The 25,018-nt window shown below is 53.6% G+C and overlaps 2 protein-coding genes across 2 annotated transcripts; both read right to left on the bottom strand.

Moving 5' to 3' along the window:
- Positions 1-12,789: 12,789 nt before the first annotated feature.
- Positions 12,790-13,683, bottom strand: Smim41 (small integral membrane protein 41). The gene is made up of 2 exons (XM_051159438.1): positions 13,059-13,683; positions 12,790-12,833 (listed from the first exon to the last, which is right to left on the bottom strand). The coding sequence occupies exon 1, from the start codon at positions 13,418-13,420 to the stop codon at positions 13,148-13,150; it is 273 nt and encodes a 90-aa protein (XP_051015395.1). The 5' UTR covers positions 13,421-13,683; the 3' UTR covers positions 12,790-12,833; positions 13,059-13,147.
- Positions 13,684-15,266: 1,583 nt separating this feature from the next.
- On the bottom strand, positions 15,267-24,646 carry Atg101 (autophagy related 101). The gene is made up of 3 exons (XM_051160375.1): positions 24,557-24,646; positions 21,137-21,453; positions 15,267-15,722 (listed from the first exon to the last, which is right to left on the bottom strand). The coding sequence occupies exons 2-3, from the start codon at positions 21,386-21,388 to the stop codon at positions 15,318-15,320; spliced, it is 657 nt and encodes a 218-aa protein (XP_051016332.1). The 5' UTR covers positions 21,389-21,453; positions 24,557-24,646; the 3' UTR covers positions 15,267-15,317.
- Positions 24,647-25,018: the final 372 nt, after the last annotated feature.

The following is a 25,018-nucleotide window of genomic DNA, read 5'->3' as shown; positions in this document are numbered from 1 at the left end:
TAAACCCTTTCCTCCCCAAACTGCTTTTGTCCAAGGTTTGTTTGTTTGTTTTTTAATGTGCATTGGTGTTTTGCCTGCATCCTTGTCTGTGTGAGAGTGGCAGCTCTCAGAGTTGTAACTCTAAGACAGTTGTAAGCTGCCATGTGGGTGCTGAGAATTGAACCTGGGTCCTCTGGAAGAGCAGTCAGTGCTCTTAACTACTGAGCCATCTCTCCAGCCCCTTGTCCAAGGTTTTAACACAGCCACAGAAACCCTAATGAAGGCAGGTGGACCTTCCTGCTTCAGAGAACCAGGCCAAGGAAATCCCTCACAGGCATGCCTGCCAGTGGCTTGAACTTTAGTTGGTTTCAGATGTAATCAAGGGGACAGCTAAGATGAGCTATCCCCGTGGGACAAACCTAACTCTCAGGAGGTGGAGGGAGGAGGGCTATCCTTAACTACCTGGTGAGTTTGAGGTTAGCCTGGTCTGTTCAGCCAGCTACACAGCCAGCAGGATAGACCCAGCCACAGCACAGAGGACAGCATGGGATAAGACCTTGAAGGCAAACACAGATCATCTGTCCCTGGGTGGGTGCCACCAGCTTCCCCACAGAGCAGGAAAGTCAAGCCCCCCAGCCTCCAGCGCTGTGCCCTGGGGAAGAGACAAGGCACTGACTGACGCTCAGGCTCAGTTCATGGTAGCCAGCAGGGCGTTTGGGTCGCTGTGCCTCCAGGAGGACAGGGCTATCTTTTGTGACAGCTGAGCTGGCGGGACACCAGCACAGCCAACTTCCACAGAGCTTCCGGACGGAAACCGGAACTGGAGCCACAGAGCACAAGGAAGCTGGCGGAAGATAGTTGTGGCAAAACCCAGATTCCAGGACGTTTGCACCCTACGTAAAACCAGTGAACACATTTGGCCATTGCTCCATGCAGAAGCTGTCTCATCTAAGTTACAGCTTGGAAATGTGTTTTTAAATTGCTCTTCAGGGGAAAGGGACTTAAATTTAGTAACTTGACATTACACTCTTTGGAAATACAGTGAGTCTGACAAGAGGAGGGAAGCTGCTTTTGGAGAAGCACTGATCTGGGTTTTTAATAAAGTGTTTCTTCTCTTCCACAGGTTCCCTGAGCCACAGTCATCAGATGAGGCTGCATCTGGGAAAGCATCCTGCGGGCAGAGTGTGCTGACCCTTCCCAGCACTCGGGAAGAGTAGGCAGGACGATCAGCAGTTCAAGGCCCGCCTTGGACAAAAGAGACCGGGACACCAAAGGGAGGAGAGGGTCAGGAGGGACAAGATGCTTAACGTCCTCGGCTTCCTAGTTGGAGGCCAGGCTAGGCTACCCCCCCACCCCCGCCCCGTTGTCGAAACAAAACAAAGCAAAACACAAAACAATAAAATAAATTTTGAGGAGTTGGAGGAAGGGCTCAGAGGTGAAGAGTAATTAATGATTCTGATCGAGGTTCAGTTCCCAGCACCCCATGGGGCTCACAACTGTCTGCAACTCAGTTCCAGGAGATCTGACACCCTCTTCTGGCCTGTGAAGTATGTCCCTTCACCACGTATGTGCATAGTGCGCAGATATACTTGCAGGCAAAGCACTCGTGCATAAGATAAGTTTTTTACATTTGTTTGTTTTTCAAGACAGGGTCTCTCTGTGTAACAGCCTTGCTGCCCTGGACTCACTTTGTAGACATGGCTGGTCTCGAACTCACAGAGATCTACCTGCTTCTGCCTCTCAAGTTCTGGGATTAAAGGTGTGTTCCACCAGCACCCAGACTAATTTTTTGTTTGTTTGTTTTGTTTTGTTTTTTGTTTTTTCGAGCCAGGGTTTCTCTGTGTAGCCTTGTCTGTCCTGGACTCACTTTGTAGACCAGGCTGGCCTCGAACTCAAAGCAATCCACCTGCCTCTGCCTCCCGAGTGCTGGGATTAAAGGCGTGCGCCACCACGCCTGGTCCCAGACTAATTTTTTACATGTAAAAATCAAATAAAGATATTAGTTGAAGCCAGGTATGGTGGCACACACCTTTAAATCCCAGCACTCAGGAGGCAGAGGCAGGTGGATCGCTGTGGGTTTGAGGCCAACCTGATCTACAAATCGAGTCCAGGACAGCAAAGGCTACACAGAGAGACCCTGTCTCAAAAAACAAAAACAAACAACATCAAAAAAGGTATTAGTTGAATTGTATTACAAACAAATAAGCTTTTTAAAGATAGAAACGGCCATGTGTGGTATCACAAACCTTTAAGTTGGCACTCTGGAGGGAGACAGCCTGGTCTCTGTGAGTTTGAAGCCAGCCAGGTCGACATAGTGAGTCCAGGCCAACCAGCTGGACCCTGGGAAGTTGGAGTTACAGATGGTTGTGAGCTGCCATGTGGGTGCTGGGAAGTGAACCTGGGTCCTTTGGAAGAACAGGCAGTGCTCTTATCCACTGAACCATCTCTCCAGCAGATGCATGCTAATTTTTAAAACAAATCTATTGCTGTAACATACTGGGGGTAGGGCTTGACTCTGGTTATCCCAAAAGTCCCCCCAAAATATCAGACAATGGAACCCCTTTGTTCCTTGTGTGGCTCTCACTAGAGCCCTTCAGGGCCCCCGGAGTTTGGAGCTCATTTGAAGAAACTCTGCCATAGCCCCCGGGGAGGAAGCTGGACCATAATCCTCTGCTTCCTGCCAAATGGTTTTGAAATATTCATCAATTCTCTCAAATAACAAATGATGAAATATTGCTTCTACTTTTAGTCCATTTCCCTACAGTTCCTGTAACATTTGGTACATGATAAAGGCTTTTTAAACAAAAAGATACATTCAAAACTGGGAACCAATGGGCAGCAAACTGTTTCACAGCCACCTGTGTGTCTTGAGGCTACTGGCTTCACACCCAAGGTTCCTGTGACCTGTGGGACATCCTCCTAGGTGCAGGAGCACCCAGCTTGCAAACAGAAGAAAAAAAAAAAATGATGGTTGTTTTGTTTTTTCTTTAACTCCATTGAGAGTTAAAGTCTGCAGAACTGACAGTGCTGGGAACATTCTGGACTTGATTTTTGTCACAAAGCATCCTTATTGCTAAATCCAAAAGGCGGAGTATGAAGTATCCAAGTCAACTAGTGCCCCCCTAAACTCTGGCACGATGTTTCCCCAAGTCTTCTGGCCTTAACAGCAGTATAGCATACGGTCAGTTCCAGTGAGCCCCTCTGTTGGTGCCAGCACATTCTTGGAGGTGATGTTTTGTTTGTTTGCTTGAGACACTTAAAAAACTATGACACATTTACGAGCCCCCCTTCTCTCTCGCCACCCTGTGGTCAGTGCAGAAGTTGAACCAGTTTGGTGCCATCCAAGGAAACACATATCCTAACAGCTGTCTGTCTGCATGCAGTGAGGAAACCAGCTCAACGTGGGGCTGGGGTTAAGTGCACTAAAAGCGGCACTGCTCTTGCAGAGGACCCAGGTTCACTTCCCAGCACCCACATGGTGGCTCACATGGTGGCTCACCACTCCAGTTCCAGGGGCACTGATCCTCTCTTCAGACCTCCATGGGCACCAGGCACACACGTAGCACACATAAACACAAGCAGGCAAAACACTCAGATAAAATTTAATAATCTTTTAAGACACCTTAAAACATTTTTTTAAAAGATTTATTTATTTATTATGTATACAGTGCTATGCCTGCATGTACACCTGCAGGCCACAAGAGGGCACCAGATCTCATTACAGATGGTTGTGAGCCACCATGTGGTTGCTGGGAATTGAACTCAGGATCTCTGGAAGAGCAGAGTGCTCTTAACCTCTGAGCCATCTCTCCAGCCCAACACCTTAAAACATTTTCAAACAGCGCGCGCGCGCGCGCACGCGCACACACACACACACGCGCGCACACACACGCACGCGCACGCACACGCGCGCGCGCGCACACACACACACACACACACACACACACACACACACACCTTTGCTAATGGAGCTGGCATTTGGACAGATGGCTCAGGCAGAGAAGTTCCCAGTTAACAAGAGGCTCTTTTACCATACATCCAGTCCAAGGAGGAGGCACACATCTTGAGACCAGCTGTCATGTAAGACACAGGGTTGAAGTCACGAAGATGTGAGGCCCATGAAGACCGTCAGCCTCCATTTGAGTGGCTCTCAAAGGCCAGCAGGACTTGGAAACAGGAGGAAGACTGGAGGGAGAAGGTCAAAGCCAGGGCCAGAACGTTCCATGTGGAAACGGCCCAGGCCTGGGCTGAGGGCCCTCAGGTGGCACCTGAAGCCCAAGGCAGCATTTGCATGAGACATGGTGGCTGAGGAGAACCGAGGAGGGAGACAGCGAAGCAGAAATGGCAGGAGCTTATGTGGTAAAGTGAGGTCACCCCAGGGCTCTGGAAGCCTCACTTGATCCGTCCCTAAAATACACCCTGGGCACTAATGGTGCTCAGTGTGTACTGAGCAAGGGATGGCTGGCAGTGCGGATGGCTCAGTGCTCAAGGAGAGCTGGCCATGGTGACACACACCTGTAATCTCAGCTCTCAGGAGACTGTTCAATGCCAGCCACAGCTCTATAACAAGATTCTTCTTAAAAAAAAATAATAATAATAATAATAAGCAAAAGGGGCACTCTTAGAAGTGCCCTCCCAGGCGAGCGTGGTGACGCATGCCTTTAATCCCAGCACGCTGGAGGCAGAGGCTGGTGGATTGCTCTGAGTTTGAGGCCAGCCTGGTCTACAAAGCTAGTCCAGGACAGCCAAGGCTACACAAAGAAACCCTGTCATGAAAAGAAAAAGAAGAAGGAGGAGGAGGAAGAGGAGGAGGAGGAGAAGTGCCCTCCTGGATAAAAGGGCCTCAGCCAGGAGACACAGACACTCCAGCACAGCACTCAGAAGGCCAGCCGTGCCATCCCTCCTCCCTCACAGGACAGAACGGCCAGGCCCCACCCTCACTTCTGCCTCACCCTCTTGTTCTGACCACAGTGCCAACTAAACCCCACACAATTTCCTGATTTCACCTAGAGCTGGCCCACCGAGGCTAGCTTTGGGGCGAGACCCAGGACCTGCTCTCCTGGGCAAAGATGGCCCCAGAGAAGCAGAGGACTGGAAACCCGAGGCTGGTGCCTGGGCCTGAATCACCCACCCGGGGCTGAGGGAGGAAATGGGCCCCTGAGCTGCAGAGGGATCAGGGATCAGGACAGAGGCCAGGAAGATGTTGGGCAACCTGGGCCCCATCCTGGAAGGTACAGGGTGGGGAGTCAGGGTGAGTGGTCTGTAACGTCTAGGCAGGCTAATGAGTGGGCAGAAATCACTCATTCATTCCACGCATGTTTACTGAGCATGGATGGGCCATGAATATCACATACCATACATGACCATGAACATCTTACACCAGGCTTAACCATGAACAACATCTTACACCAGGCACAACCGAGAACACTGAGCACCAGGCAGCAGGTACAGCCATGAGCGTGCACAGGCATGGGCCTGATCTTCCAGGGTTTGCATAACTTTGAAGAAAACACACTCAGTGTGTAACTACACCTAGGAAGCGAGGCTCAAGGGCACCCCAAGGAATGTCTGACAGAGACCACAGTCATCTGGGTGGTTCTCAGAAAGGAAAGGACATCCCTGACCTGCAGCAGGAAATGGGACCCGAGCCAGTCACACAAGGGCAGTCGTGGGGATGGGGGGGAGAGACGACGTTTTCAAAGGTCCCCAAGGACATAGCGTGTTAGAGGGAGAGAAATGAAAATGAAGGAAGAGCAGGGACCTAGAAGGGCCACAGGCCAGAGTCCGCAGGAAGGTCTATGGATCACTGAGGCCAAGGCCAGGTTACACAGGAAGTGGCCTGGCAGGTACCTCTCTTTAAAGACACTGTGATGGGAACTGGGAAGATGACCAGTGGTTAAGAGCACCTGCTGCTCTCACAAAAGACCTGCATGCAGTTAGCAGTGCCCACATCAGGTGGCTCACAACCACCAATAACTACAGCTCCAGGGGAATCTAAGGCCCCCTCTGGCTTCCATGGGTGCCGCACGCACATGGCGCACAGACATACATAGAAAACACTCCTACACATAAAAATAAATACCTTTGGGAAAAAATAAAAGACATCATGATGTCAGTGGAGAATGGTGGGCCCAGAGGCCGCAGTGGGCTTGGGTGAGAGAGAAGGCTGGTGGCAGGCGACACAGCAACACTCTCTCAGGTAGAAAGAACCACAGCAGAGACAGCCCGACTGAGGCTTAAGATGGCACCAGACAGGGTGGGAAAATGCGCAAGGGCAGTCTTTCTGGGGGGGACGGTGCTCTCAGAACCACCTTTCTGCGTGCTGCAGCCCATGTCCTCTCCTGTCAGGCTTGTTCTGTAAATCTCTGCCACACTGGACTCCTTCCTGACCCTCAGCCATGACAGATTCATTCCTAGCATAGACCTCTTCACCTGCTGTCCCTCTGACGGGAACATCGCGTCCTGGCTCTTCCCTGGCTGGGTCTCCCATGAGTCAGGTCTCAACTAAAATGTCACCTCCCACAGAGGCTTTCCTGACCACCTTCAGCGATGCGGCCCCATCGTGGCACAGTCACCACCTATAAATACTGCACGCCTCTGTATAGGTCCATGTGCTGTCCCCCGACACCAAAACCTGGGGTTCAGGCAGCAGGAGCTCTGTACACTCTCTAGCACTGGGGCAGGAGCTCCCCAGGCAGCAGCCCCATAGGGCTCAGCAAGGCAGGGCTTTGGGGCGCAGAAGAGCCATAGTGTGAGCCGGGCCAGCACCAGCAGAGGGAGCATCAGCAGAGGGAGCACCAGTAGAGGGAGCACCAGAAGAGATGAGGGGAGGGCAGAAAATGTGGAGCTGGCCGGGAAGCACCCAGAGCTGGCTCAGATGCTGGTCCATTGCAGAGTGGGAGAGGCGGGCAGGAGGCAAACAAGGAATCAGAAGCCTAGACAGGTGCATGAGACAAGGGGCGTGCAACCACAACCGTGGACATCCTCCTATCCCCTCAGCATTGCTCAGCGTCGTCACTGTGGCGATGTGAATAAAAACGGCTCCCACACGCTCTTATGTTTGAACGCATGGTCCACAGTTGGTGGAACTGTTTGGGAAGGGCTAGGAGGCGTGGCCTTGTTGGAGGAGGTGTGTCACCGGGGGTGTGCTTTGAGGTTCCAGTTGGTTGCCTTTGTCTCCACCTCGTGGTTGTGGGTCAGGTGTGAGCTCTCAGCTACTGCTCCAGAGCTGTGCCCGCCTGTCTGCCACCATGCTCCCTGCCACGGTGGTCATGGACTCACCCTCTGAAACTACAAGCACCCCCTATTTAAGCGCTTTCTTTTTTAAGCTGCCTTGGTCATGGCTTTTCTTAATAGTAATAGGAAAGTAACTAAGACAGCTCCCAAGTGTCCACTGCCATCACCCTGGTTTTTTTGTTTGTGTGCTTTTTGTTTTTCGAGACAGGGTTTCTGTGTATCCTCGGCTGTCCTGGACTCACTTTGTAGACCAGGCTGGCCTCAAACTCACAGCGATCTGCCTGCCTCTGCCTCCCGAGTGCTGAGATCAGAGGCGTGCGCCATCACACCTGGCCCCATCACCCTGTTTTTTAAAAAGAAGAACTTAGGCAGCATGGTAAGGAGAAAACATGAGTTGGTCCCCAATGTTATCCTAAAGCCCATGGTCACCGCCATCTCAAAAATGTTAGTGGAGAGAGGGCGGGCAGCATGTGGAAGGAGGGGTGAGATGTGACAGAAGATGTCAGAAGAGCAACCAACCTAAGGGCTGAGAAGTGGCCGCTGGAGGAGAGGGTCAGGCCAGACTGGAAAAGTCCTAGAAGCAGCCGGAGAGTCGGGGTGGTGAGGGGGTCGGTGTTCCGAGAAGCTTGGCTGCGGGAGAGTAACTAGAGGAGGCAGCGGGGTGACGAGGGCTATTTTAAGGCAGAAAGAAACTTGAGTGTCGGGACACTAGAGCCAATGAGGAGCGAAGCGGGCTGAAGGGGCATGTCAGGTCCCAGGGAGCTGTGAAGGGCAGTGTGGGGCGGGGGGAACCGTCAACAACAGCAGGGCAGAGGTGTGGGCTGAGGGTACCCAGTAACCAGTCTCAGCGCTACCCGTCAACCTGAGGTGTGCTATTATCATCTGAGGTCGCCCAGCATCCACTCCCAGTTGAAAGATACATTACCACGTTCATCTGGGGATGAAGTTTTTCTGGAAGGTTCTGTGGGAGGAATGAAGTTAGGATACCGGCAAGAATGCCCGAGGCGGTGGATCACTAAATCTAAGCTGGGTGGGGCTGAGGGACAAGGGGACAGCGCAGAAGTAGAGGATGGAGGTCAGGAGACGCTCAGGAAAATGGTTGTATGATGGGCCAGTGAGATGGCTCAGTGGGTAAGCACATGTGCCACAAGGACTGACGACCTGACTTCAATCCCTGGGACCTACATGGTGGAAGAAGAACCTGAAGAAGTTGCCTTCTGGCTTCCACGTGTGTCTCACACATGCACATGCACACACACACACACCACACCACACACACCACACACATGCGCACACACACCACATACCACACACACACCACACGCATGCACACACCACACACACGTACACACATGCATAGGCACACACACCACACACACACACATACACACTAAATACATATAATAAAATAAAATGCTTAGAGGCAGGCAGATCTTTGTGAGTTCCAGGCCAGCCTGGTCTACAAAGCAAGTCCAGGACAGCCAAGGCTACACAGAGAAACTCTGGTTCAAAAATAAAATAAAATGTTTACATGAGCACCTGAAAGAATGGGGTGACCATGGGCTGTCAAGAGAGGGAAGGTTTCCAAGTGGGGGCAGACTTGTCAAACAGAAGAGGGACAGACATAGAGTGTGACCCTCAGCTCAGCAATCCCACAGGGCCCGCTCCTGCTTACCCCAGAATTAAACAGGCCCGAGTGTGGTGAGGAGACACAGCCTGTTTTGGATCCAGTAGTTTGTGGCGTCTCTCACTGCAAGCCGAGCAGGTCGCATGGTCAAGGTCTGGAACAGTCTATACTCTCAGTGTAACTGTGATTCCGGTTTGCTCCCAACAGACCCAGGACTCGGCCTGCACCACTTGGAGACGGCTCCGTCTGTTCCAATAGCTTTGAGGCCACACGTGAAGGCAGCACACGCTGTGCATTTATACCTTATCTGTGTGAACTTCTTTTTGGCCTAACAATAAATAGCACGAGCCACATCCTGTTTTTCCTTGGTCTGGAGATGAGGGCGTGTGCCACAGAGAGAAAGCACCTTCTCACGGGGCAGCGTGAGTCCACCAGTGCTCCCACTGCTGGGCCGCACTGCCCAAAGCTGACAGAAGCAAAGTGAGGCACAGGAGAGGCTGGGAGAGGAGAGGGCGGGCCTGCCCTCGTGGTTTGAGTCCACTAGGCCTGAGTCCACCTGACGCCCCGTCTTAAGTGGGCCCATGAATTCTCTTCCCTGTAAACTGAGCAGTTTGAACAGTCCGGACTGAGTAAGCCATCATCTCGGTGAGGGGCATCAGACTACAGCCGCCACCGCAGCTCCTGCCTTCCCCTCACCCCTCACCTGCTGCGGCTTCATTCCCATCCATCCTGCCCACTAGGGTCGGCGTCTCTGGAGGAAGCCTCTGGCCACCTGACTGCCCCTGGGTCCCACTGCCCCGTGGAGGCCCTCTGCCGGGCTGCAGCTGACCCTCCCACCAGCTGAAGTTGGCTGGTCAAGCATGGCTGCGGTGACATGGCCTTTGTTCTTGACTCTCTCACCTGGGCATGATGGTTTATGGGCTATTTTAGCCTCAGTCTCTGAGACCCCCTCTCTATTAGAACAAAGCTCCCTAAGAGCAGAATCACCTCCTTTTCTCCTCGTGCCCATTTTCCAGAGCACATCGCAAGTGTCAGTACAGCGCACTCAGAAAGGGACCAAGCCATCAAGTGTGCCCCTAGGAGCCCGTGGGTGGCTCCTCCTTCCCCTCCCCTCTTTCTTCCTCTCTCTTAGTCTCTTCTCTGGTTCTATAATAAGTCACCACAGCCGAGGCAACTACTGAAAGCATTTATTGGGGCCCAAAGTTTCAGAGGGTGAGTCCATGGCCTCCAGGACAGAGAACATGGCAGAAGGCCGGCATGGTGCTGGAGCAGTGGCTGATAGCTTAACTCTTGAGACATGAGGCGGGGGTGAGGGGGTGGGGGGTTGGGGGGGGGGGGGGGAGAAGGAGGGAGTGAGAGCTGAGAGCGGCACAAGTCTATTGAAAGCTTAAAGCCCGCTAGTGATGGCACACCCCTTCCTCCAAATTCTTCCCAAAGGCTGCTGGGCTGTCAGATACAACCGCCTGGCACCAACAAGGGCAGGAGCTGCACTCATGTCCACGAGACCTGGCGTGCAGAAGGCACACTAGCGTCCAAGCTGTTGGGGTGCAAAGCTGCTTCCGTGCCGCAGGGCACACAGCAGTCACCAAGCAGACTCACTTGGAGCACGGGTCTCCTGTACCTAGCCCAGGGGTGTTGGGGGCAGCTCAGAGGCAGCACTCTGAGTGCCAGGAACCCAGGATGGGGCATCACCACAGTCCAGGTGTCTTCAGCACGTCATCTGCAGCATGGACGGGGTGCTATGGGCAGCAGGGGCTCCCTGGTTGACAGCAGGAGGGACAGCTCTCCAAGCTGGACAGTCAGCTCCAGCATCTGTAAGACACCAAGGGCGCCCTTGTTTGTTATGTATACAGTGTTTTGCCTGCATGTACACCTGCACACCAGAAGAGGGCACCAGATCTCATTACAGATGGCTGTGAGCCACCATGTGTTTGCTGGGAATTGAACTCAAGACCTTTGGAAGAGCAGCCAGTGCTCTTAACCACTGAGCCATCTCTCCTGCCCTGGCACTCTTGTCTTGACTAGAGGGAGCTGTGCAGTCGGCTGAGGAGACAGGACAGGTCCTGGACACGATGGACTAAGGCTGGCAGGTTAGGGCAGGGTGTTAGTCCACACACTGTGCCATGCACTGTGCCACAGGCTCAGGCTGGCAGCACACTGGGACACAGAGGTTGTCTCTGCTCCCCAGACCTACCCTCAGCCCTTTGAAAGGAGGCGACTGCAAGATCCCCCTCTCTCAGTCTCCAAATTCCTTCATCCCCACCCAGCCTAACAGCCTTGATCTGCAGCAAGCATCTGAGTATTCTCTCTGCCCCCAGCACTTAGGCCCCATAACACCACGTACTCAATCCAACAGTGAGCCCAAGGGACATGAAAGGCAGGAAGCTGGATGGAGGAGCTGCTGCCGACCACTCTCCCAGCTGTCTGATTCCTTGGTGTGAGCAGACATGAGGATGATGGACACACAGACTTTCCTGCCACCCAGTCACAACCCCACATCCCTGACGCCACGGGGGCGTGGGCGGATGAACTGCTTGGCTCTTTCCCATCCGTGTGTACTTTGTGCCCCTCCCCATGCCTCAGGTTCCAGCCAGGAAAGCTGAACACAGCTGGGAAGGAGCGGCCGCCTGGCATCTGGGGACTTTTCTAGAAACAAAGGTCTCTGGCCACTGAGGAAGGAGGGCAAGAGGGCTGCCCTCTGACTCAAGCGGAATGTCACATATGTGCCTGTGATGGTTCCCTTATTGGGGCAGGAGGCCATGTTTCCTACCAGCACCTCAGAGCGGTGGGAAAGCAGCAGAGAGCACAGGCCCGGGGCGACTGCCGGCCAGCTCCAGCTCCGGCCCCACCTCTGTCCTGTTTGTCTCCAAGCTTCACCTTTCCTCAGATTTTCTCTGAGTGTACCCATCTGTCAGTAAAGGGGTTCAGAGGAATCTAGAGGCCCCTCCATCCCGCTGGGGAGAAAGAAGGAAAGGCGGAGGACATCAGGGCTGGTTGGGAGGAGCCTGGTGCAGCAGAAGTTCCCCAGTCCCCAAGACCAGGGAAATGAGTAGGGACATGCCCTGGGTCCTGCACACTACCCTAATGCCAGGAGCTCTTGAGCGTGCACACACACACACATTTTCTCTTCTCTCTCTCTCTCTCACACGCACGCACGCACGCACGCACGCACGCACGCACGCACGCACGCACGCAATGCAATGCACTGCCCTGCCCTGCCTTGCCCTGCCCTGCCCTGGACAACTCTCTCTCCAAGGTGGTGGGGGAGGCATCTCTCATGTGAGAAATCTGTCACTCCCAAGGCTAGTGTGGCACGGCTGCCCAGGACCGGTGCCAAACCCTTAGCTGCTAAGCAAGGATCACACATTGTCGACTTCGCAGTGGATTACCTGCACCTGCCCACACCCTTAGCCCCTCACCAGGCCATCACCACAGACATCCTGCACTACTGCCTTCTTGGCGGCAACTTGGAAGTAGGAGGGTGCACGTCACCAAGAAACAGCTGCTAGCAGAAGCCGCCAGGAGCCCCTACACAGCTGGATGCCGGTAAGAGATGGTGAGAGCTCCCATTTCATGGTTCAGTCTGAGGTGGCCTTGGACTGGAGTTACTTTGTCCTCTGGGCCACCCAGGCCCTTCTCTCCAGATGGTTCCTGTCCTCAGAGAGATAGAGGCAGGAGGCCCAGGCACGGCCCCCACAGCTGGGATTCCTCAGCCCTTCTACTTCCTGCCAGAGACCTTGCTACCAGCATCCCCCAACACACAGCATGCAAGCTCCTGGCTGAGGGGCATGGGAGCAGGGGTCAGGGGAGAGGGCCTAGGGCACATCTCTATCCCCACAGCTCACCCAACAACCAGGGATACCTCAAGTGGGAGTGAAGAATACTCCTCCGGCTTCACCTTGGCTGATCCCAGGCTGCCCACCTCCTCCACAGAGCGCGGCAAGCTGCAAGGGAAGGCCTGACTGCATCGGGCTCCTCCGTAACCAGGGTCCTGTTGGGGTGGGCAGATGCAGCGGTGGGTACCAGAAGAGCTCCCATTCACACCAGGCGCCCTCCTTCATGCGCAGAGCAGTACAAAAGGCTATCTGTGCCTCAAGGACAGACCTGCAGGGAGACTTAACTCAGAGACAGCCCCACCCTGGACTTGCAGCCATTGCTGTGCCCGTCCCACTCAGTCCCACCCCCACCCACTCTCCCTGTGCCTCGAGGTACTCACCGGGGCAGGAGACAGGAGCTTGTGGAGTGGACCTTCCACCGTGCTCTGGACAGCACAGGCGGGGCTGGGCTTCAGGAGCAGCCAGACACCTAGGTGCCGCCATTCCCTCCACAGGCACCAGGCTCAGCCTCGGGGGATGCGGTCCTTTCTCGAGCCAGCGGGGCTATCAGGCCCTGAGCACGGAGGAGGAGTCCACCACCTAGGAACAGGATCCCACAGAGCACCAGGAGTGACAGCACACCCAGCACTACGGCCTGCACCGTGTGTGGCCCCTCTAGGGGCCCGAGTGGCAAGCCAGACTGGTTGCAGCAGCTCAGCCAGGCGACCTTGGCCGCAGCAGCTCCCACCTGTGAGCCGTTCATGCTCCCTCCAGCTGGCCAGATGTGCACACTACCCTGAGAGCTGAGGCCCAGGCAGTGTATTCAAGGGGCGGGCCTCCCAGGGCCCTACCCTTCACTCCACCAACTCCATGCACAGACACTGCTCAGGCCCCTCCCACGCAGGCTCCTCCACAGTGGCCTATAGGTCCTGCTCTGACAGGCCCAGCCTACTGTCCTCCATCCCCGTAATTCAAAAGTGCTGGTAAGCCCAGGAGGGCTGTCCCCAAGGCTCTCCTCCCTTGAAAGAGGAGGAGACTCTGCAGCCTCAGGGCCCTTCAGAGCCTCTAAGATCCTTAGACCCCAGCCCAGGTGCTGACCGCTCACTGCTCACTTCTTGTCCACAGGGCAGTCTGCATGGTGAACCCTTCTCCCAGGGCAGGCTAGCACAACACAGGAGTCCTCCGGACCCCAGGACTGAGAAACTGGCTACAACGAGGGACCTGGATGGCAAGGCCTGCCTCCATCCCTCCTCTTCTGTCCTCTTGGGCAAGAAGAGAGCACAGATCCAGAGAGCAAGTGGGGAGGAGATGGTGTCAAAGGGAGCCTAGACCTGACCCACTGCCCCTACTGTGGGCAATCACAAGGCTCCAGAGTGGCGTGGACGTTACTACCAGCTCAGTACCCATGACAATCTGGATGCAGAAAAGCCCAGATGCCCTGGAAAATCCTTTAGCAAAATTTAAGTTCCCTTGGGGGAAAAAAAGCCGCTGCAGAGAGGCTTGGGGGCAGCACAGGTGGTAGACTGCTTGCCTAGCAACTTGCCCAACAGGAAAGGGGCTGAGTTTAAACCCCAGCATGAAACAGGGCAGGGTAGCCCATCTGCGACCCCCGGCTCCTGGAGGCTATAACAGAAGCCCATGGTTGGACCACATAATGAGTCTGAGGCCAGCTCCGACAACCACCTAAAACCATGTCTCAAACAGAACAAACAAGAGCCGGCACAGTGGCGCTCGCCTTTAATCCCAGGCAGAGGCAGGCAGACCTCTGTGAGTCTCAGACCAACCTGGCTACAAAGAAAGTTCCAGGATAGCCATGTAGAGAGCCTGCACGCGGCATGCCAGCGAAACTCCTGAGGAAACCTCTTCCATCACCAAGTCCTCTCGGAAGCCAGACTCCAGATCCAGAGGCTGCGAACGGATTTCCACAGCCTGTCAGCAAACAGCCAGAGGCACAGCCTGGACCTCGGCCAGGACGCCAGCAGCTTCAGCACCCGTCGCTGGAGGCAGCGCACTCATCTGTGCTCAGATGTCACGAGTGGCCAAGAGCATTACTAAACAGAACAAGTGAACACAGTGTGGCAGCGGAAACTGAGCACACCCATGTGAAAACGAGTGTGTTCCCAAACACTGTCCCCACCTGAGCAGCGTCACAGGACATCACAGCTTCGAGCCCCGCCTTTCCTTAGATACCTCATAAAGACAAACCGCCCCACTGTACCCCTCCACGGGACAAGTCAGGGTCACAGGTGGGCGACACCTGTGTATGTCAACGTTAGCAGAGCACAGGCTGCGTCAGCCCACTCCTCCTCTCTGCTTGGAATAACGCCCTCAACATACGTGTCCTCAGGAGAGTTCATGTCCCTGGGCATGACACAGGCCAAGAGAGCCGAGACAAACTCACACCTCAACTTTATTTACCACCCTCATGTAGCTCTGTACAGTATAGAAAGCGAACCCCACCATGGCAGATGCGGAAAGGCGGCATCCAAGACCAGACCACTGCAAAGGTGACAGGGTCACCAGAGGCTGACAGGCACAAAACAAGACAGCAAGAGCTTCTCTTCGAGTCTCCCCAGACCGGGGGAGGAGGCTCCAGAGCTCCAAGACCCACACAACACAGCCCCAGAGCCGCCGGGGAGCTGCCAAGGCGCCAGCAAGGCCTACAGGGCAAGGGTGTCTTTGATAAGCCTGCGCATGGTGGTGGTGACGGAGGTGCCCAGGGCATCGGTGATCTGAAAGGAGATCTTGTGGAGGTAGGGCTGCACGTCCCGCAGGCCCGTGTCGAACACGTTGTCCACCTCCGACTGCGTGGGCATCTTGGGCAGGTACTCGTGCCGGCTCATCACCTCCACAATGTTGATGATCTTCTCACAGAGCTTCTCCCCCACCTTCTCCCGGCAGATCTGTCGCTCCTGCTCCGTGGCCAGGGCCACCACGTGCACCTTGACTGTCCACACCTCCCAAGGGATGCACTCATCCGAAAAAGGCCAGCGAGACTTTTTCTTCTGATAGAATTCCAAGGACATCTGGCCCAGCCCATCACCACCCGAGTTCCGCAGTGCGTCCTGCGGAAGAGAGGAGACTGAGTAGGCCGTGGCCTGTGAGGCCTGATTCCCACGCCCTGCCCACTCAGCAGGCAGGAAACGGGGCCTAGAGAAGACAGGACTTAGGTGAGCGATGGCAAACACTGCCAGCCTGCCACTGCTTCAAGCACTAGCACCTTTCCCTGCCGAGCTCCAGCTCTGCTAGAAAGCGGTGCTGAACCAAATGTGAACTGAGGTGCAGGCATACATGTGCACACATGTGCACTCACATATAATAAGGCACCGTACTATAACAGGGGCCATGCTGCGCGCTGACTGAGGATGGCCCCACGGGCTCACACTTGAATACTCTGTGCCTCGTTGGTGGAGCCGCTGGGTTCTAACTAAGCCTCTGTGAGGACATGAGCAATCTGTGACATAGATACGGAGCATCTGATGTTGTTTCTCAAGAAAGGAATCTGGAACGCAAACAAGTACAGGATTGCCCGTGGTCCTCCTCAGTTTCTCCGAAATAGGACAGAAGATACTCCCGTGCCCCAGACACTTATAACCTTGAAGATGCACCTGTGAACCAGGCTTCTAGATGGACTGGAAACCAGTGACTTATCAAAGAGCTGTAATGATAAAACAAGCCTTTCGATGTGCTTGCACTACAGTGTTCAACTGCATCTATCAGCCTCTCACAAGAACTGTTGGGTTGGGGGCGTGGCCCTGGAGGAGGGCTTCAGGACTTGTGCCACCCAGTGGCTGCAATTCCATGCCTGCCTGCACCATGCTCCCCATCCTAATGCTCTGAAACTGTAAGCCCAAACAAAGCATTCTTTTAGTAGTTCCTGTCACAGACATGAGGACAAGTCGTAGAGGCTCTGTTTGACAAAGTTCCACAGACCTCCGACAGTCCAGCATGATCTCTAAACATTAAGAACAGCTGCTGAAGCTTTGCTTGACAAAGTTCCAGAGATCTCCGGCTGATCACCACTGCCCTCAAATACTATGTACGGTCCAGGTGTGATTTTTGTCTTTAAAAACTACCTTGAAGGCCAGGCATGGTGGCGCACACCTTTAATCCCAGCACTCGGGAGGCAGAGGCAGGCAGATCACTGTGAGTTTGAGGCCAGCCTGGTCTACAAAATGAGCCTAGGACAGCCAAGGCTACACAGAGAAACCCTGTCTCAAAAAACCAAAAAAAAACAAACAACAACAAAAAAAAACAAACAAACAACAACAAAAAAAAACAAAAAATTGCCTTGAAATATCCCTTTCCTCCTAAAACTGTCTTTCTCTCTATTTCTCACATTGATTATGAGCCCTCATGAAATTCACTCAGGGAAAACCTTTTCCTACAGAGAATGTTGAAAGAAGGCATCTGGCCAAAAGCTTGAGACAATGAGAGTCTTGGCTGTGTGAGCAGTCAGGCAGAAACTGCTTGGAAGAAAGTTAGGACCTTGACATAACAGTATCTGGCTAGAAACTGTTGCCTGTAGACAAGTTTCTTTCTTTAACATTTATTTATTTATCATATATACACAGGGGTTTGCCTGCATGTACACCAGCAGAGGGCACCAGATCTCATTAATATGGTTGTGAGCCATCACGAGGTTGCTGGGAATTGAACTCAGGACCTTTAGAAAGGCAGGCAGCATTCTTAACCACTGAGCCATCTCTCCAGCCCCAACAAGTTTCTTTAGAATCTGCTTTGAGAACAACAGAAGGTGGGCCTGGAACGGCATGTTTTACAGACACTTTACGGTAAAGGACCCCTTGGCCGACAGCTTAGGCTTGGACAGCACACCTGTTGGTTTGGGACTGGGAATAAAGTCAAGTTTTTTCTTTATTAGAGAACATTTAGCTCAAGCTATGTCACTATGACTGTCATGTAAACACATGTAAACACAACGGCTTTAGCCCAGGGAAATTTATGATTAAACTTTCCCGAGCTTTGTTTAAGAAGTAACAATCAGGCTATGCTGACCGCTGCTTGGGTGTTAACTGATTTTTTTGCTGTATGCTTTATCGTAGGTTATACAGAACTGTTTGTATTTCCTTGTTAGACTGCTCTCTTGCTTTGTTGATTTTTTAAAAAGATTTATTTATTATTTATACAGTATTCTGCCCGCATGCCAGAAGAAGGCACCAGATCTCATTATAGATGGTTGTGAGCCACCCTATGGTTGCTGGGAATTGAACTCAGGACCTTTGGAAGAGCAGATGGTGCTCCTAAGCTCTGAGCATCTCTCCAGCCTGCTTTGTTGATTTTTAAATGTTCTATTGATTGTAAAAGATAAGAAAAGTCATGATGTAATCTGTAATGAACAAAATTGAACTTGACTTTAAATAAAGTACTGGGGTTGGCCCAAGGAGAAACAGAGGCTGAGACAAAAAAGTGAAGTTCTTCTGGGCTTTAAGACCTTCAGTTTGGCCAGGCGTGGTGGCGCACGTCTTTAATCCCAGCATTTGGGAGGCAGAGGCAGGCAGATCTCTGTGAACTCCAGAACATCTTGGTCTACAAAGCGAGTTCAGGACAGCCAGGGCTACACAGAGAAACCCTATTTCTAAAACAAAACAAAACAAAAAAAATAAAGCACAGCCTCCTCTAAAAACTCTCCAAGGTAAACCCTACTTACTTTACTACATCATGACAACATAAACTCCGCCCTTTTTTTTTTTTTTTAAGATTTATTTATTATTTATACAGCATTCTGCCCACATGTATGCAGAAGTGAGTGCCAAATCTCATTATAGGTGGTTGTGAGCCACCATGTGGCTGCTGGGATTTGAACTCAGGACCTTTGGAAGAACACACGGTGCTCTTAACCGCTGACCTATCTCTCCAACCCCAACTCGGCCTCTTTTTAAAAGCAGGAAGAATAGTAAAGCCTCAGGGAAGTCGAGGGACAGAGCTGGAAAAATGAAGAGCAGGTCTGGAAGCTTCATTCATTTCTCCATGGAAACGCCCATCCAGTAATCGAACCCATGCTATCTCCATGGAAACGCCCATCTAGCAATCCTACCTTGCTATCTCCATGGAAACGCCCATCCAGTAATCCTACCCATGCTATCTCCATGGAAACGCCCATCCAGCAATCCTACCCTTACTATCCTGCAGGCTGGGACGGACCCTGAGCACCAGAAAGTAAAGATGCCTCTCAGGTGGGTACTTTCCTTCCTCCACAGACAGTCACACAACTCTGCCCTAGGGTGACAACGGCTAACAGCCCTGTAATAGCACCAGACCCATTCAAACATTAGGCACTTTTTTTTTTTTAAGTTTTATTTATTTATTACTTATAAAATAGCCTGCCTGCGTGTATGCCAGCAGGCCAGAAGAGGGACCTAGATCACATTATAGATGGTGTGAATCACCATGTGGTGTGGGTGCTGGGAATTGAACTCACAACCTTTGGAAGAATAACCAGTGCTCTTACCCACTGAGCCATCTCTCCAGCCCTATTTTTTGGTTTTAAAATCTGATTTGAGATTGTCCTGGACTCGCTTGGTAGACCAAGCTGGCCTTGAACTCACAGAGATTTGCCACCAGACTGCTGGGATTATAGGGGTGCGGCACCACACCTGGCTCATCTGGTCCCTACTCTTACGCAGTCTTCTCTGTCCTGTCGGCCACCAAGAGATCAACACTAGAAAAATCTCACAAGCTTGCCCTTGTGCAGGGCCTACAACACGTCCAGAGAGCCTGGAAATGGACAGACACAGGGAACGAAAGAATGGAGGGGAGGGAAGGGAGGGGAGGGGAGGGGAGGGGAGGGGAGGGGAGGGGAAGGGAAAGGAAGGGAGGGGAGGGGAAGGGAGGGGAGGGGAAGGGAGGGGAGGGGAGGGGAGGGGAGGGGAGGGGAGGGGAGGGGAGGGAAGGGCTTGGCTTCCCTTCAACACTTTGAAACCAGATTCCTCAGAAGACAAAAATAAAAATCCCATTACCAGTGTGTGTGTGTGTGTGTGTGTGTGTGTGTGTGTGTGTGAAGGGCAATGTGAGGAAACTAAAGACAACATATCACAAGTTGTCTCTCATGTAAGATCTATATTAAATATATGCACACACATGTGTGACATTAAAGGGGGACTTGTCTGGGGGAGAAAGGAGACCAGCGACAGGGATGGATAAGAGCAAGGTATGGAGCCGGGCGTGGTGGCGCACGCCTTTAATCCCAGCACTCGGGAGGCAGAGGCAGGAGGATCGTTGTGAGTTCGAGGCCAGCCTGGTCTACAAAGTGAGTCCAGGATGGCCAAGGCTACACAGAGAGACCCTGTCTCAAAAAAAAAAAAAGAGCAAGGTATGACCACATACACACATGAGCAAGGTACAGTGACATACACACACGAGCAAGGTACAATGACATACACACACGAGCAAGGTACAATGACATACACACATGAGCAAGGTACAGTGACATACACACGAGCAAGGTACAATTACATACACGCATGAAAATGTCACAATGAGACCCATTATTCTGTACATTATTCAAAAATATATTAAAAATCTAAAGTGTCATTTCCAGCACTGGAGGGAGGTGGCCAAGATGAGCAGCTGGTGTGTCCCTTAGCCTTTCTCCCTACCTAGAAGTGTACTCAAGCACAGGTCACAGTGCCCACAGAAGCTACCCAGCCAAGCACTTCTCCCTCTTAGAGGGTTTCAGACCAATTGGAAAAGGTCTGGACTATGTAAGGAGGGACTGTCAGAGAGCTGTGGGGCCAGGGAGGCCAGGGGCCCCTCCAGCTGTGGGGCCAGGGAGGCCAGGGCCACCTCCAGCTGTGGGGCCAGGGAGGCCAGGGTCACCTCCAGCTGTGGGGCCAGGGAGGCCAGGGTCACCTCCAGCTGTGGGGCCAGGGAGGCCAGGGCCACCTCCAGCTGTGGGGCCAGGGAGGCCAGGGTCACCTCCAGCTGTGGGGCCAGGGAGGCCAGGGTCACCTCCAGCTGTGAGGCCAGGGAGGCCAGGGCCACCTCCAGCTGTGGGGCCAGGGAGGCCAGGGCCACCTCCAGCTGTGGGGCCAGGGAGGTCAGGGCCACCTCCAGCTGTGGGGCCAGGGAGGTCAGGGCCACCTCCAGCTGTGGGGCCAGGGAGGCCAGGGCCACCTCCAGCTGTGGGGCCAGGGAGGTCAGGGCCACCTCTAGCTGTGGGGCCAGGGAGGTCAGGGCCACCTCCAGCTGTGGGGCCAGGGAGGTCAGGGCCACCTCCCAGGGACCTCATCGCTTAAGTTGAGGGGCTGATGTGGGTCAGGCTCACCTTCCACCTAAGGATTTGCAGGTGTGCCCTCCCAGACACACAGAGCCACCGCCCCCAAAGGAGCCCTTGACGCATTTGCTCTTTTGAGCCTTGAACAACTGAGTCCTGTTCTTTGGAAGGGCCAGCTGCCCATCACAGCCAGGGTGGAGGGTGCACATGAAAGCTCTACGACCATTGGCTGGGCCATCCACCTACCTTGAATTCCCCAACAACCTTGCGCAAGGCCCGGTCCAGCTCCTCAGAGGAGACACGCACGTACGTGAAGTCGATGAAGTCACAGTCTACATCCTGGATGCCCACGGTGCCAATGGAGTAAGTGCCCTCCTTCTTGTAGTGGAACTTGCCTGTGCTGCGGTGCAAAAGCACCGTGTGCAGCACGGCCAGCATGGCCTCCTCCACCTGCCGCCCCTCCACGGACACCTCCAGCACTTCTGACCGACAGTTCATCCTGCAGCCAGCACCGGGGCAAAGGCGAGAGACAGGACGACGCTTCAGCCCACCGAGGGGCCAGCCTGTGAGAACCAGGTGTGGTTATCTATGAGGCCCTGCCCTTGCCCTGACTTACTGGCCCTCCTGCGCTTTATGAGAACCCACAGACCGCTGGGACCAGCCAGGGGCAGAGCTCCAGCCCAGCACCAGGTGAGCCGAGACTCGCTTTCCGTCTGCGGCATTCAGTCCATCAGTTCAGCAAACACCCACCAAGCCGCAGCAGGCAGCTGCAGCTACACAAAGGCTCCCACGGTGGCAAGAGCAGAAGAGGGAGCACAGGGGGAAACAGGCCAACTTCCTGGGACCTTACCGGCCTCATTAAAGCAACCAGACTCTGTCCCAAGGGCAAATGTCACTGAACCCTTGTTCTAGCCAGAGGGCACACAACAGCTCTTTCCAAAGCACTCTGACAAGTCAATGGAAGCTGTAAGGGCTGGCTTGTAACACACACCCCAGAGTCATCGAGATTAAAGGGTAAAATACATTTAATACAGAAAGGCTAGGCAGCAAGACCAGCCAGAAGGGTACCTGGCACCAGGACACTGGGGTGTGCAGTGTGGGAACACTCCTGTCTTACAGTCCTGGGGTGTGTGGTGTGCGAACACTCCTGTCTGACAGTCCTGGGGTGTGTGGTGTGCGAACACTCCTGTCTTATAGTCCTGGGGTGTGCAGTGTGGGAGCACTCCTGTCTGACAGCAGGACACTGGGGTGTGCAGTGTGCGAGCACTCCTGTCTGACAGTCCTGGGGTGTGCAGTGTGGGAGCACTCCTGTCTGACAGTCCTGGGGTGTGCGGTGTGGGAGCACTCCTGTCTGACAGCCCTGAGGTGTGCGGTGTGGGAGCACTCCTGTCTGACAGCCCTGAGGTGTGCGGTGTGGGAGCACTCCTGTCTGACAGTCCTGGGGTGTGCAGTGTGGGAACACTCCTGTCTGACACCAGGACACTGGGGTGTGCAGTGTGGGAACACTCCTGTCTGACAGTCCTGGGGTGTGCGGTGTGGGAGCACTCCTGTCTGACAGTCCTGGGGTGTGCAGTGTGGGAGCACTCCTGTCTGATAGTCCTGGGGTGTGCAGTGTGGGAGCACTCCTGTCTGACAGTCCTGGGGTGTGCAGTGTGGGAGCACTCCTGTCTGACAGTCCTGGGGTGTACAGTGTGGGAGCACTCCTGTCTGACAGTCCTGGGGTGTGCAGTGTGGGAGCACTCCTGTCTGACAGTCCTGGGGTGTGCAGTGTGGGAGCACTCCTGTCTGACAGTCCTGGAGTTCAGGACCAACCACATTCTTACTTCTTTTTTACTTTTTCTTTCTTTGCTTGCCTTTTTTTTTTTTTTTTTTTTTTAAATGTTTTTAATTTTTATTTCTTCAGTTTTTCGAGACAGGGTTTCTCTGAGTAGCCCTGGCTGTCTAGGACTCACTTTGTAGACCAGGCTAACCTCGAACTCATAGCAATCCACCTGCCTCTGCCTCCCGAGTGCTGGGATTAAAGGTGTGTACTACCACACTTGGCTTTTTGTTTGTTTGGTTGGTTGGTTAGTTGTTGGTATTTTTGAAACAGGGTTTCTCTGTGTAGCCTTGGCTGTCCTAGACTCGCTCTGTAGACCAGGCTGGCCTCAAACTCACAGCAATCCGCCTGCCTCTGCCTCCCAAGTGCTGGGATTAAAAGGCTGTGCGCCACTGTCTGGCGATCTCAGGTATTCTGTGAGAGGAAAAGAAAAACTAACACTCTCTCAGACCTTAAGCAAACCACTCAGCCCTGTGACTCGCAGCCTAGAAACTGGAATTGCAGCAAATATTTAAGATGCTATAATGTACGGCAGTCACTGGCTGAAAACAATGACTCAAATGTCAGGCGCCCAGGACTGGATTCCGCAGCACTGCCCTAACAGCTGTGCCGCCGGGGTGTATTCAGTGGTAGGAATCCAACTTTCAGGACCCATAAAAAATGGCGAAAGTAATGGTGCCTTCAAATAACTGCCTCAAAGACTGAGCACGTGAGATGTGTATCCCACTTAAAGCTGTGCCTGGCAAGCAGCAACAATCTCTGTTACGCTGTTATTACCCAGCAACCATGCAGAGACACTGGGGTGGGGGCTGGGCTAAACACAAGCACTGGCCCACAGTGTGTGTGAGCAGTTAAGTTTCTTAGATGTGTACTCTGCTTGCCAGTTTTTTCTTTCTTAATTTTTGTTTGTTTGTTTTGTTTTGTTTCTTTTTTTGAGACAGGGTTTCTCTGTGTAGCCTTGGCTGTTCTGGACTCGCTTTGTAGTCCAGGCTGGCCTCAAACTCACAGTGATCCACTTGCCTCTGCCTCCCGAGTGCTGGGATTAAAGGCGTGCTCCACCACACCCGGCTTGCTTGCCAGTTTCTTGCGGACTTCTCACAACCTGGTAGGTAAACCACCTCATCTTTAGACAGTTAACTATTTCTTCTACCAAAACAATCTACAGTCTCATGTTTCAATCCACTGGCTTTTTAGTTTTGCTATCCCCGTCCTGTTAGTGTGTTTCGGTGGGGGGAGGGAAGGGGAGGTTGTTTTTTATTTCGGAGATAAGCATCCGTCTAATCCAGGCTGCCCTCCAACTCCTGACAATCTCCTGCCTCAACTTCTCAGTAGCAGTGCTGTATCTGGACACAAGGCAAGAGAGTGTGGACCACTCTGCCATCATGCTGGCTCCCCGCCGTGGCCCCTCTCCTGGCCATCAGCTCAGGCGTACCCGTAGCATCGAGTGTTTTCTGCCTCTCCCACTAGACATTGTTTCTATGGGAAAGAGATCCTTCATCTTTATAAACTGGGTCCTGTTAACACCTCAATGCATCCAGAGTCGGAGCCCCAGGTTATTCCAAGGGTTCACTTCTCTTGGGTCGAGGACGTGACAACTCTCTTACTCACTATTTACTCATAATTATGTATTCTGTTGTTTGACTCTATCCTGCACTTGCCCGTCAAGCGATTTCTTCCTTTTCTCCCTCTAAGCAGCAACTTCCCTCGCTTTCAGTTTTACTCCAGGACCCACTCCCTCCTCCCAGCCGCAGCCAGTTGACACAGGGGCTGCATTTCCCTCCGCCCCGCCCCCGCCCCCAACCGCCAGGCTGAAGTCCGGCTGACCCCGGACAGGACAGTGCCCCTACCTGGGGTGTAGAAGAGATGAAGCCGGAGTCACTCGACCTCGAGTCCCCTTCCTCCGCCGCTCCCACCGCAGGTCGCGAACGCCGAGAACCCGGGGGCAGGACGTCAGGGTCGCCGCCCGCGAACTCGCGCAGTCCCGGGCGCAGACGGAGAGGAGGGGCTCGGCACCCGGCGGAGGGGCGTCCGGACCTGAGCCCCCTCCGCCTGTCAGAGCGGGGCGCGCGCCGGAAGTCGGTGCGGCCGGAGGGCGGAGCCGGAAGGAACCGTCCGCGCCCGCGGCGGGTGCCGGCGTCCGGCTGGGCTCCGGTGCCGCCGGCGCGGCGGCCTCGCTCACGCCGGTGTGGTGCTCCGTAACCTCGGCGCTAGCTTTCTTTTCCCCTTCTCGGCTCGGTGAGAGGAAGGCCCCCCCCTCTTTTGGATGGATGGGTCCGTTCGCTCCCACCAGCGAGGATGTTGTTTGGGTT

Source organism: Acomys russatus, chromosome 17 (genome assembly GCF_903995435.1).
Source record: "Acomys russatus chromosome 17, mAcoRus1.1, whole genome shotgun sequence".
Classification (NCBI taxonomy): domain Eukaryota; kingdom Metazoa; phylum Chordata; class Mammalia; order Rodentia; family Muridae; genus Acomys; species Acomys russatus.
This window is presented reverse-complemented; position numbering and strand designations above follow the sequence as displayed.